The 14,592-nt window shown below is 34.1% G+C and overlaps 1 protein-coding gene across 1 annotated transcript; it reads right to left on the reverse strand.

Moving 5' to 3' along the window:
• Positions 1–11,002: 11,002 nt before the first annotated feature.
• On the reverse strand, positions 11,003–13,438 carry LOC133824364 (uncharacterized). Its single transcript, XM_062257247.1, has 4 exons — positions 12,996–13,438; positions 12,404–12,688; positions 11,869–12,306; positions 11,003–11,771 (listed from the first exon to the last, which is right to left on the reverse strand). Exons 1-4 carry the CDS (start codon positions 13,436–13,438, stop codon positions 11,003–11,005), a joined length of 1,935 nt encoding a protein of 644 aa, XP_062113231.1.
• Between the last annotated feature and the right edge of the window lie 1,154 nt (positions 13,439–14,592).

The following is a 14,592-nucleotide window of genomic DNA, read 5'->3' on the forward strand; positions in this document are numbered from 1 at the left end:
GCCCTAGGCCATTTTGGCAGGCAAAAATTCTGGTTTTTAGGGCTTTTGCCCGGGGACTCGGGGGATGGTTCCAATGTATTGTTTTAAGGAATTAGAGGTCCCGAGAGTGCTGGATTGGTCCCGGGAAGTGGTTTTGGGTTGGTTAGTATTAAAATGTGCTTTATGTGTGCTGTGACTAGGATTTCGGAGAGGCTCGTGCTAGAGGACCGTGCTTGTGGCCTTGGTGCATCGGAAAGCTCGGGATACAGGTAAGAAAACTATAGCACCCGTAGGATAGGGCATGGGCCCATAGTGTGATTGCGGGGCACGACCCTATATTGCATTACATGTTAGGGTGCAGACTTGATTGAATTGATATATGTTCAAATGTTATTTTGAGATATACTATATGTGTGATTATAGTGAAATGAACGGCTATGGCCGAGGGCGGCAAGGCCGAGAACGGCAGCGGGGCCAGAAGCAACACTTAGCACATGGGATGCTTATAGTCAGGGTAGGACCTAGTGGATACATGTGATATCCTTACGGTGAGGACCGAGACCCCAGGCTTTGGTAAGGCTTCTGGGGCGGCATGGCCGTGTTTGCTTAGTCTAATGGTTGACCTGTTTACCTGTGGACTATCTGATATGATTAACTGTAAAATTTACATATGTATGAGCTGTATGAGTTTTCTTGTTGGGCTTCGGCTCACGGGTGCTCTGTGTTGTAGGTAAGGGCATAGTTTGAGTCAACCAGCCATGAGTACGGAGAGCGTGAAGCGACGCGTACATGTTTGGCCTGCCCGACTGCTTTGGTTGGGGGTTTATTCAAGAAATGGCTGTAATAATCTATGATTTTTATAATTAATCAACTATAAACTTACTTCAAGATGTAAATAGTTTTCAAACCTTATTTTGGGATCCCAAATGTTTAATACTAGAAGTTTTTATTGAAACAACGTATTTTCAAAGATTACAGCCTTAACTTTTGATTAGTCACACTTTCATTTTAAAAACATCGGTTAGCGAGTTCTTTGCACATTGTTTTGTCTTAAAACTCACTTGGTAACGACTCTAAGGAAGTAGGGCGTTACAAAACCTCTAACATTCCAGCTCAATATGTTGAAACTTTCCATTCAAATTCAATAACAAGGAAGGGTCAGTGAGAACCTGCTTCTGTTCTTGGAGAACACTGAAAGGATTACTTGTTTTCTGGGAAGTTGCTGGGTTTTTCGATTTCTGAGTTCCTGGTTTTTTCGGGTAGGCCCATCCTTGATCCTTTGGAAGTTTCACAGGGTGGGATTCATCTGCCTCCTTTGATTGAGTCTGAACTGAAGGTGCCTGGACAGGTTTCGAAAGACTATCAGTCTCTTTATGATCAGAACATCCATCTTTCTCCAAACAACTCCTTCCAAAAATTTGCAAGAAGAAGTTGTATGCCCTAGATTTTTACACTGAGAACACTTCATAGGCAGCCACTCATAGTCAATCAATTGGTCCACTACTTGACCTCTCTCATTGATATAGCTAATGTATTTAGGTAGTGATTCTAATATCTCCATGTCCACTAGTGTAACGCCCCAACTCCAGGGACCGCTACAGTGCACATTGCAAACAGTGCTAAACTCGCTAATCGAGTCGTTTGGCCATAAACGTGTAACTAAGTGTGATTAGCGGTTTAGGGATTAAAAATTTCGGTTAAGAAGTAACGTTTCACTAGAACGTTTAGTATATACATTGGGATCCCAAAAATATAAATTTCAGAGTCTATTACAAAAGAATATTTACAACAAGCCGTTCTAAGCGGCAAAACAGGGTTCAACCCTAGTTCCACTTTCAAACCTCGCCCAAGTATTGGTCGAGCAACTGCATATGTACACGTCATCACCTAAGCTCTCCAACTCACGGATGGTCCAGCTTCCTTTTTCCTTTACCTGCACCACAAAGCACCCGTGAGCTGAAGCCCAGCAAGAAAACTCATATGCTCATAAACAGTCATTTCATGATACCAAATCATATCTGGCATGCCTAGCATTCATAGCTCTATTCAGCATGCAAATGAATTCAAACAGATGCTAGGGTATCCAGGATAAGAAATCCTGGCCTTCTGATTGGAGGACTATCAAGTCAATCCTAATCAGATGAGTGTCGCAACACTTGAGGTTCCGATAAAACATGCTGAGTGACCGACAAGCGAGTCACTAATTCAAGTGGAAGGGTGGCTGTTGGGTAAGCCTCTAGCCTTCAATAGGTTCTGGTAAACCATACTGAGTGATTGACAAGAAAGTCACTAATTCAAATGGAAGGATGGCTGTTGGGTAAGCCTCTAACCTTCAACAGGTTCTGGTAAACCATGCTGAGTGACCAACAAGCAAGTCACTGGGGCTTCAGTGCCCAAAGCCATGCATATGATGATCAAAATGATCATACAGAGCTCATAGCTCTGATCAGATGAGTGAATATCACTTTGAGGTCCTGGTAAACCATACTGAGTGACTGACAACCAAGTCACTAGGGGCCCAGTGCCCATAGCCGTGTAACAACACCGTTACCTAGGCTTTCCTGCAATGGCTCTAAATGACTAGCCTTTGGCTAGATAAATGCTTGTTTATATTCATCGAACTTGAGGTCGGTCCTGCATTAATGCTCTTTGAGTCATTCAATGCAGAGGGTCGATTAGGTCCAATCGACATAGCTTGCACTAACACACTAGGGTTGTCATGACTAGTGAGTTAGCACAATGTGACTAGTGCCCAGTACCACTGCCGAACTTGACTAGTGAGTCACAGCTTCATAGTTGATACTAACACCTTTGCCAATTCTGACTAACGAGTCAGCTCTATGTGACCAGTGCCCAGTACCACTGCCGAACCTGACTAATAAGTCACAGCTTCACAGTTGATACTAGCACCTTTGCCAAACCTGACTAATTAGTCAGTACCATGCACAAGTAAGCAATGCTATCAATGTGTATCATATGCCAATCATCCAAGAACAGGGCATTCAGCATGCTTACTAAACAGTTGCTAGCATAATTATGATCATGCACAAATACAGAGACTCAAGCTCTGACCAATCTCATATTCATCATTCATGGCATGCCCTAATCACATGTTTCTCGTGCATCACACTTAATCATCCAGCATGCCTCAATAATAATCATATGCAAATGGGCAAGATTGCCAAGCATTCATTATGCTATCAATGTTTACATTTAAACATCCAACATGCGTCAACATAACCATGCATGTCACATATGGGGTGCAGTTTTCTTACCTTGGGTCCAAGCACAGGTTACCAACAAAAGAGCCACAAGCACGATCCTGATTCCAAGCCTCTAGTGATAACCTAGTCACAACCACAAATGGTGATCCAATGAGTTCAAGTTCTAAAACCAATCCCGGAACCAAGACCTAGCCTCCGAGACATCAAACGCCACCAATCCGGGTAGTAGGAATGATCCCGAGGCCTAAGGTTTGAGTTCCCATGACTAAAAACCCATAAAACCCAAGTCTCAAATCACCCAAAAACACATCAAAACACAAAATCCAATTCAAGCTTAAAAACTTTAAAAACTTAGAACTTAAAACTTGAATTACATCCGATTGAGTTGTTTTCAACTAAATCCTTCGGCTAATAAGCTTCTAATTTTCCTTAGGATTGCTATGCCTCAATCCTCACTTCAATTCGAGTCCTAGAACTCAAGATACCTTCGAAAACGCGATCGGGAGACGAAAATGGAACTTTTAGGGAGAGAAAACGTACAGAACGTTCTTTTTATTTCTTTAAAGGTTACTTCAAGCTTAAGTAGCTTCCAATAAAACCTAATGCTCGGGGTCCCGAAAACACCCCCGGGGACATTATAGTCAAAACTTCCAGAATTTCCCCCTGGTCTTACTAACTCCCAACTTATCACCAAATATTAATTCCCATTACCCAATAACCCGGTAATGCTCTAAATACCCCTTGACTTACTCTAAGTCAAGCTTAAATCTCGTTGTGACTTTCCCACTAGCTTACCTCCTAGGATCGTCTTGTGCTGGGTAACACTGGCATAACCAAATAAGAACAAAACACCCCGCCCATTTCACATATATGCCAAAAATGCCCGAAATGGCCAAAATATGAAAATCACCCAATTCATCACAAATGGGTTCACATGCATATTTAATACACCTGAACATGCATATTATCATTAAATAGCATAATAAAGTAATTATGGCCCTCCCGGCCTCCTAATCAAGGTCCTAAACCTTATTAGGAAATTTGGGGCATTACAAGTAGAATCCGAGCAAACTTTATCATCGACTTGTCTTTGGTAATCTTATCTATCATTATTGGTTTCCCTATTGTGCTAACCAGTGCACTCAAATAATTGGTTCCCCAATACTGTAAACCTAGATCTGGAAGTCTGATCCAAACTGGTACCAATTTAATCGATTTCAAATAATCGATATCAGTTGTCCATGGTCGTAAGATAACTGGCTTCTTGTCAAAATGAACCACCCCTGATTCTAGAACCAAGTCACGAGTAGTCTCATCTTTGAATTTGACCATAGTAAAACGTGAATTCATTCTTGCCACTCGTTCAATCCCAAGTTTCCCCCAGATTCGATTGATAAAACCTTCAAAAACAGGTAAGGGCGGGTTGGCTCCAATAACCACACAAAACAATGGAGACTTCCAGAATGAAGCTTCTACTGCAATTTCCTCAATGTCCAGCTGAGCAATTTTTTGACCATCCTTCTGAAGAGGTTCCTTGAATTGCAATTTTGTACCCTCTGTAGAGGCAGAGATTCCTTAAATCGGGACCAGGTTTCCTTCGCAGCTTCTTGAAACGACTGGGTCTCTACCTCCTCCGCCCACGAAGAGGACCTTAATTCAGGAGTAGATTGGTTTACCTGAGAAGGATCTAACGCCTCCTTACCAGATTTCACAGAGGTCTTTGAGGTCACAATCTCAACAGCATCATACTCGCAATCCAATCCGGATGGAGGCAAGACAGAAGGATCTTCAGTGGATGAAGGGAGCTCCTGCCTAGCATCTTGCTGTACAAGCTTCTGCACCACCTTACGTCGCCGCACCATGGCAGAGAGAAGGAGGAACTTCACGCTTAATCCTTGTAATTAATAAATTCTATAGATAAAACTAAGCAACGTGCAATGTACGTTGTTTGTATCTAATATATATATATATATACTAGATACAAGCAACGTGCAATATGTACGTTTTCTTAGTTTTATTTATAGAATTTATTAATTATTTTTATTAAATTTATATTAATGTCATATAAATTTTGCAATAAATATCATATTTTAATTAAATAATTTATTTATTTTTGTTTAAGTTTATGTTTGTTCTAGTTTTTGAATTTGGAGTGACAACAAGAGATTATATATTATATGTTTAATATAATATTAAATATTATAAGTGGATTTTAAATTTAAGTTTCTTGCTAATTTTTTTTTAAAAAGCAATTTGTTGCTAATTCACAATAGATTATATTATATGTTTAATATGATATTATTCTAATAAGTGAGTTTAAGTTTAATTAAATTTTATTTAAGTTATAAAAAATATGATTTTATTATTTTTAAATAATTATCATTGTAAAATCTATCAAAAATATCATTTTTTAATTTATTTTATTTAAGTTTAAGTGTTTACAAACTACAGTTAAATATAAAAATATTCTGTTAAATATAAGAATATTCCGTTAAAGTTAACATTAAGAAAATAAAAAATCGTTAAACCAATAATTTCCGCTATCTACACACTTATTATATAGAAGATATATATATATATATATTAGGTAAAAATAACGTGCAATGCACATTGCTTAGTTTTAAAGTTATAAATATGCTTATTCAAACATGTATTTATTTTTATTATTTTTTAATTATCATATAAATTTTAAATAAATAAAAAATATCATAAAAATAAATAAAATATGTTTAATATAATGTATGACATAAATGTATTAAAAAAATTAGGGCAAAACATTGTCTATAATTTTAATAAAAATCGGTTCACTTTTTTTCTTCAATATATAATAGAATGAATTACAGTTATATAGTATATACAAATATTTATATCAATAATCTCTACATATATGACATCTAAATACAACATTGATATATATATATATATTTACATGCCTACATGACATATATATATAAATTATAATAAATTTAAAAAGAAATTAATAATAGAATAGAAAAAGTCATAGTGTAGAGTAGTATATATGCATCAACTATTTTTAGTTTGTGTTGACGCCGTTTTTCGCCAACTTAAAATGTAGAGCAATTAAACAATAGGAACTATGGCGCAGATGAATAATACAGTAGAACAACAAGAATTTTATGTGGTTCAGCAGTTAACTCTGCCTAGTCCACGAGTCTATTTTATTAAGACTTTGGAGTTTTCTGGAAATCCTTCAGGGATGAATTCTTCAGAATTTCTCTCAAGATATCAAAAGATCCGTCCCTTACAAATGTTCATGACCTCTCTATTTATAGAGGGTTCTCAAAGTTCATTCCCACATATTTCGGGAAGATACTCCTATTTATTAATGAAAATAATGATATTAAATTCTGTAACTCCTATATACAAGGAAACATCCCCTCAAGACCAGGGGGCGTATAACAGACTTGTTAATATCCCTTTAATGTTGGGATGTTACAACAATAAATATCTTTAAATGCATGGAACATGTCTCATCAGATGACCCATTAAGTCGTTCGAGGTCGGTAATCAGCATCATGTCGGTCAGGTCTATAGATAAGTTATGAGCTTGCCACCTTACCCCAAGACCAGCTCGGAGTGGGTAAATACCACCGAGGCTGTTACACTCCGAGCTTATACTCATGCCAAGCTCGGGCTACTTAATCCGAAGACACCCGACAATGGATATACCCCGATGCTATGTCTTTCAAGCTTAGAAAGAACTTCGAGGTTACATATCTTCGAGGTTGCCGCCTTGCTTCGAGGGTTTGGCATCTAGACCACGAACATGCACGTTAGATATCACGAGCTCACACATGACGAATCCAGCTTTCGAGATCACAATCTCAGGTCTCAAAATCTGGGTGTAACAATTTCTAATGTAACTCGTAATGTCCTTTGGTGAAATTGATGAAGAAAAAGAGTTCCAATCATATTAATATTATACATGAATTTTAAATTTAAGTTTGTTGCTAGTTTTTTTTTTCTTGAAAAGAAGTTTGTTTCTAGTTGATAGTAGATTATATTATGTTATATGTTTAATATGATATTTTTCTAATAGGTGAAGTTTAAGTTTAATTAAATTTTATTTAAGTTATAAAACGTATGGTTTTTTTTTAATTTTAAATAATTGTCATTGTAAAATATCTCAAAAACAACCTATTTTAATTTGTTTATTTATTTTATTTTATTTAATTTTAAATCATGTTTACAATATACCATTAAATATAAAAATATTTTATTATATATAAGAATATTTTGTTAAAGATAACAAAAATAAAAATTATTAAAACAAAGAATTTTCGTTAGGTAGACATTACGAAAAATTGTTAAAAATTGTTTATATATAAGAGATATATAAACACTAGTTTGCTTGATAGATGTTCTCGCATTGCATGTTTCTATATTTTAATGGTGCTCTATTATATGTTATGTGAGATTGATGATTAAGAATTCTGATAAGTTGAAAGTGAATGTTGTTTTATTGTTTGAGAAGTTTGTCCAGAAAACATACTCTAAAAATGTACTGTCTTGACTTTATTCAGAAAACTATTGTAAAAGTAATATGAATTTACTAAATTGCAGCCCTTTTCTTCAGACAGTGACTTATTTGTCCTCCCTTTCCCTTTTGGTTGAATTCTTCTTCAATGAATTCTTAAGGGCTGATTGGTATCAGTTTTGGAATCAATTTTATGTTTCAAAATACTATAATTATGTAGGACCCACAATAATCAAGTGATTGGTTTGATATTTCCTAAAACAAAATCTAAATCTCATTTTAAAATTTTGCCTATCTGGTTGAAAACGATAAAACATCTTTTTATGTTTTATCTCTGTGTTTTCTCTATTTTCTAATTTATTCAGTAAGCCTTGATTTTATTAATTCTACTGTGTTCGAGTATATATATATTTATATATATAAATATATGAGTGCACTTTTAATGGTTAGTACCATAATTACTTTAATATTAACTATTGAATTAAAATTAAAGGTCCATATTTATAGTTGTTAATTAAAAAATTTCAAAAATAAATTTTGATTTTTTCAAATTTTTGGAAGGGTTACATGATGAAAAACGTATATTTATTATAAAAATATAATATTGTAAACTTTTCATTTTTCAAATGCATGTCAATTTCTAAATATAGGTAGTGTCTCTCATCAGTTGGAAACAACATTAATTATGACAAAAAATAACTAAATTCGAAATTAATATAGAAAAAATATATTTACCTATTAGTGATTTGCTATACCAAGTCACTGTGTTGCCACATCATCATAATTGTTAGTACCCTATGGGTAGTAACCATTGAGAAGTCTTCTATATATATTCTATATATATATATATATATATATACTGAAGCAATAAAACACCTGAAGAAATTTTATGAATATAATCAATGCACTATTATTAAATTTTAGTTAATTAAATCTATTGAAAATTTTAAAATCATACAACCTATGTATATAGAATATATAAAATTAAAATAATATTCAGATTCACTTGAACTAATCACATATTCAGTTCCTATTATATTTTCAAATTTAATACCAATTACAGATTCAGTTTTTTAAAACTCAAAAACAGTTTACAGACATTGAACCAATCACATTTTTAAAAACATGTTTTTAGTCACTAAATTCATATTTTCATTTCAGAATCTCACTTTTAAAAAATACAGTTTTCTAATCGCGAACCAATCAGACCCTAAATGTTATGTTTATTTCTCAGCTTTTGCAAAAGCAGATATTTTTTTCCCCATCTTTTCTCTAACTGTTTGTTTGGAAGGGAAAGGAAAACAAAAATGAGTGATTTTTTTTTTTCTGGTTGGAATTTTGAAAATAAAGGATAAGAATATATAAATATATCTATATTTATACTATATGCTAGGTAGAAGTAACATGCAAGGCATATTTTCTTAATTTTAAAGTTATAAACATTGTCAATAATTTTAATAAAAACTAGTTTACTATTTTTTTTTTTGGGAAAAAAAATATAAATATAATAGAATAAATTATAGTTTTATAGTATATATAAATATTTATATCAATAATCTCTACATATATGATTTCTAATACAACGTTGACATATATATTTACATGATATATATATATATATAAAATACAATAATATTTAAAAAGAAATTAATAATAGAAAAAATCATAGTGTAGATAATAGTATACATACATAAATTATTTTTAGTTTCTAATGTATCTCACAATGTCCTTTGATGAAGAAAAATAGCTTCAATCACTTTGATAAAAACAAACTATCACACACATTTATATGATAAAAAAATATATGTATGTCTTTATTATTTTTAAATAAATATGATTTAATTATTTAAATTATCATAAAATATCTTTAAAATATTGTATTTTAATTATTATTTTTTTGTTTAAGTTTATGTTTGTTCTAGTTTTTGAATTTGGCATTGACAACAAAATATTATATATTATATGTTTAATATAATATTAAGTTTAAGTTTAATTAAATTTTATTTAAGTTATAATATATATAATTTTATTATTTTTAAATAATTATTATTTTAAAATATCTCAAAAATATCATATTTTAGTTTGTTTAATTATTCATTTATTTAAGTTTAAGTCATATTTATAATGTATTATTAAATATAAATATATTTTGTTAAATATAAAAATATTTTATTAAAATTAATGAAAAAATAAATAAAAAATATTAAAACAAAAAAATTTCGTTGTCTACGAGTACTTATCAAGAAGGGATATTTGTGAACAAGTTCATGAAAGTCCTCATTCTTTTTTATCTTTTTCTTCTATTTTTTTTCCGAATACCTCTATGACTTTGAGCTTTCTTTCTTTCTCTTTCTCTTTCTCTTTCACTTATTATTTAATTGATCACCGGCCACATGTCCTATAAATAGTTAAGTTTCTTTTGTCTTTTCTTATTTATAAATAAAATTTAACAAATCACAAATAATTTATAGGTATCCATTAATTACAATTCTTATTTATTTACAAATAAATAATATAAATAAAATCTAACAAATCACAAATAATTCATATGTATCCATTAATAACATAATTACACTTTATATTAAGCTAACAGTAATTAGCTAAGAAATGGTGCCAAATTGTAATTAGTGGATACATATAAATTATTTATGATTTGTTAAATTTTATTTATAAATACGTAAAGACAAAAGAAACTTAATTGATTTATAGGACATGATAAGTAAAAGAAAAAGTGAAAGAGAAAGAAAGATAGAGGTATTCGAAAAGAAAATAAAAAAAAGGCAAAAAAGAAGAACTTTCACCAACTTATTAACAAATATATATATATATATATATATATATATTAGTCAATGACTCGTCCATTAGTTACGACCAACCCATTAATAATGTTAATTTTTTTTCTAGCATTTTGTGGCAAAAGACTAAAAGTGATTTAAAAAGAAATGAGTAAAAAAAAATATTTTTATTTTAAATTCTTGTACGGGAAGAAAATAAATAATAATATAAACAAATAGTTCATAATTAATAATTTGGTTCTCTTGGACTTGGAAATTAAATTGATAGTTACCTATTGAATTTAAGATTTTATTATTATTATTATTATGTATTTAATTACTCCTCTGATTCTCTGACAATTTTTTTTTTTTTTGATGAAAAATATGAATATACTGAAACACCAACAAATCAAGTACAAACCAAGCTCAACAGAGCCAGCAAAACAAACTTACAACTGAACAACACTCTCGAAAAAGACTAAGTTATTTTTCCTAATTTTCTGCTTAGGAAGTCTAGTTAGTCTATTTCACAAATAATACTTGATCATCTGAACAACATAGCCAACAGACAGAGAGCTAAGCTCAAAGATACAGTTGTTTCTATTCCTCCAAACCATATAAACAGTCGCTGCTATAGTTGCACCAACAATCTGCTGCTTCAGGCCCTTAGGCTTACCAACCATCCAAGAGCACCAGTTATCATACATGCTCGGCCACAAATCCCTTCCCAGCCAGTCCTCCAGTTTAGCTTTTACCTGATGAGAGAAAGGACAAGCAAAAAAGAGATGGGAATGAGATTCCTGCTCTTCTTCACAAACTGGGCAGAGTAATGAAGACAACTTCATCTCGTAGTAGTGTAATTTGTCACGAGTGAGAAGATGACCAAGAGTTGCTTGCCACAAGATGAACCTATGTTTAGGCAAAGTCAGGGAACACCAGACCACATTAGCAAAAGTTACTCTATCTTTATTGAGTAACCTATTATATAAATCTCTCAAGCAAATCTTGTTATTTTTGACTGCTTCTTCTAGATTTTTAGAAGGAAAAACAGCTCTTAGATTGACAATTTTCTTCCAATACCAGCTCACATCTTGTGGAATTTTATAGGCCCAGAAATCCTGACCCTTCAGATAAATGGAATCAACCCATTTCACCCAAAGAATGTCTTGCTTAAATGAAACAGCCCAAACAAATTTAGCAAGGAGCACTTTGTTCCAGTTGAGTCCCTCCTTAAAGCCAAGACCACCCATGCACATTGGCAGGCAAACTTGATCCCAGGCAGTAAGATGCATTTTACTACGATATTGCTACCCCCCAGAGAAAGTTCCTGCATAAACGATCTATTTCCTTAGCGACACTCTTAGGAAGAATGAAAATACTCATCCAAAAAGACCTGATACTCAGCAGCACAGAGTTAATCAATTGAGCCCTCCCAGCAAAAGAGAGATGACGACTAGCCCATATGTGAAGTTTCAACTGTATCTTTTTAATGATGATAGCACAATCTCCAGCCTTCCATTTTGTAGTCCGAAGAGGAACTCCCAGATATTTTAAAGGAAAACACCCTTCGGAAAAACGGAGCTTGTCTAACAGTTGATGAACCTCTCTATCTGCCAAACCCCCAAAATAGACCTGTGATTTCTCCATATTGGCAGATAGACCATACGCCAAGCAAAATTCAGTGAAATGATCCTTCAAAATCTGAACTGGGTTGGAGACTCCCTTGCAAAATAAGACCAAGTCATCGGCAAAGCAAAGATTAACAATCTTCAGAGGCTTACATTTAGGATGATACCTAAAACTCTTGTTCATGGAAGCTTGACATAACAGCCTGGTACAATATTCCATAGCTAGCACAAATAACAACGGGGAGATTGGATCCCCTTGCCTAAGCCCTTTTTGACCTCTAAATCCCCCTTGAATCCTACCATTCATTAGGATCAAATAAGAAGGGTCCTTCAAACAAGTCATCACCCACTTGATAAACTTGGCTGGAAAACAGAACGCAATGAGGATGTCCTCCAAAAAAGTGCCAATCCAACATGTCATAGGCTTTACTCAAGTCTATGTTCATCACACATCTAGGAGAAATATTTTTCCTTTTATATCCCTTAATAATATCCTGAAGAATAAGAATATTATGCGCCAACAATCTGTTTTTAACAAACACTCCTTGATTTTGATTAATTAGACTAGGAAGCACCTTCGCCAATCTACCACAAAGCATTTTAGAAATACATTTGTATATAGTATTGCAACACGCTATGGGCCTATAATCTGCTGCCTTAGTGGGGGTTTCAATGTTAGGAATCAAAGAAATGGTAGTCTTATTGACCTCTTCAGGCAAAATACCCCGCTTAAAGAACTCAAATATGGCCTCTGAGATTTCAGTTCCTATATCTCTCCACATGGCTTTGAAAAAGCCCGACCCGTATCCATCCATCCGGCCCCGGACTTTTAATTGGGCCAATGCTAAACAAAGCGTCTTTCACTTCCTTTCTAGTAAAAGGCCTCACTAACCCGATCTGTTGGTCCAATCTCAATCTGTGGCCAAGTTTGAAACAAGATTGCTGAATAGGCACCGAAGCATTACTTGGGCTTCCCATAATTTTTCGAAAGTGAGCCACAACATCATCAAACCTCTCAATTAGCTGGCCAGATTCAGCAACAACTGGAGTGATACAATTAGCAGCTCTTATTTGCTTTAAACAGGCATAAAAGTAAGTCGTGTTATCATCCCCGTACCGAATCCAATTAACTTTGCTTTTCTGCCTAAGAAAATTTTCATATGTTCTAGCATAATAAGCAAAAATTTTACCTGCTAACATTTCCTCTCTTTGCAACTCTGCCGAGTGAGGGTTGCTTTGAAGAGATAATTGAGCAGCTTGATAATTATCCTTGGCAGAAATATAGTTCTGAGCAACATCTCCCACAGTATTCTTGTTGAACTTGCGAAGGACCATCTTAAGCCTACCCAATTTCCTTGCAATTCGATCCAGTCATACCCTTTACTCGACTTGCACCAGCTCTGCATCACCATGTATTTAAAGTTACCATGTTCAGTCCACATATTAAAGAACCTAAAAGGCTTAATACCACAGTTGATAGTAGCTCCTGATTTGATAATGCAATAACAGTGATCAGAGAGCATTTCCCAATTAAAAACAGCTTCAGCTTGAGGGAATAAGTCCAACCACTCTTCATTTTTGAAGACTCTGTCCAGTTTAGAGTAGATTCTATCCTCATTAGCTTGCTTGTTAGTCCAAGTGTAATGAGACCCTCTAGAGCACAACTCATCAACCAATCCCAAGGCTCTCCAATTTTGAGCATCCACCAATTCAAGGGCAGAAATGGTGCGTCCACCAACTCTGTCGTTACCCTCAAAAGCTGCATTAAAATCCCCAGCCACAAGCCAAGGAGTGGCTGGGAAATATAACCTAGAGAGATCAACCCAAAGCGCCAATCTCTCCTCAATCGAATTTCTACCATAAACAAACGTAACACAAAATGTCTTATTAGACTTCACTTCTTTAACACAAATATGGATTAACTGGTCACTCTCCTTCAAAATCTCAACAGAAACCCAATGATTCTGCGAAATGAGCAGGATTCTTCCTTCAGAAGCTGAACCTGAAAAATAATTCCAGCCAATAAAAAACGAGCTCATCATTTTCTCAATTTTATCACCACGCAGTTTAGCCTCCAACAAGGCTCCTAGACCAATTTTATTAACAAAACAAAACGAACTCAAGGATTTCTGTTTCTCCCTTTTATTAATACCCCTTACATTCCAACTAAGAATGTTGTGACTCTCCATGAAATAAACTTGTTGTTGTTAGTCCCAAGTTTGTAACCTCCAATACCTTCTCTTGCAAAGCACTATAGGAATTCTTCAGATTATTTTGTGCCTTTAGCTTGGTCTTCTTAAATCCCCCTACCCGTTTAGGGGTAGTCCATTCAGAAGAAGATCTGTCGTTGGAAGTCCTATCAGGTTTCTCAACTTGCTGCAATGAATCTGTCACATGACCATGCTGCTTTGACACATCCTGGGACTCAGACAATTCCTTAGCAACTGTTTTCTGTGAACCAACAACATTACCCCCACTAGGAACACCAT

This window comes from Humulus lupulus, chromosome 3, assembly GCF_963169125.1.
Source record: "Humulus lupulus chromosome 3, drHumLupu1.1, whole genome shotgun sequence".
NCBI lineage: Eukaryota > Viridiplantae > Streptophyta > Magnoliopsida > Rosales > Cannabaceae > Humulus > Humulus lupulus.

Coding starts and splice junctions, on each gene's coding strand:
- LOC133824364 (XM_062257247.1), bottom strand. CDS start 13,438: ATGGTCCTTCGCAAGTTCAACAAGAATACTGTGGGAGATGTTGCTCAG. Junction 12,689..12,995: donor AGATTGGACCAACAGATCGG/GTTAGTGAGGCC, acceptor GCTTTGTGGTAG/ATTGGCGAAGGTGCTTCCTA. Junction 11,772..11,868: donor TCTGTGCTGCTGAGTATCAG/GTCTTTTTGGAT, acceptor GCAATATCGTAG/TAAAATGCATCTTACTGCCT.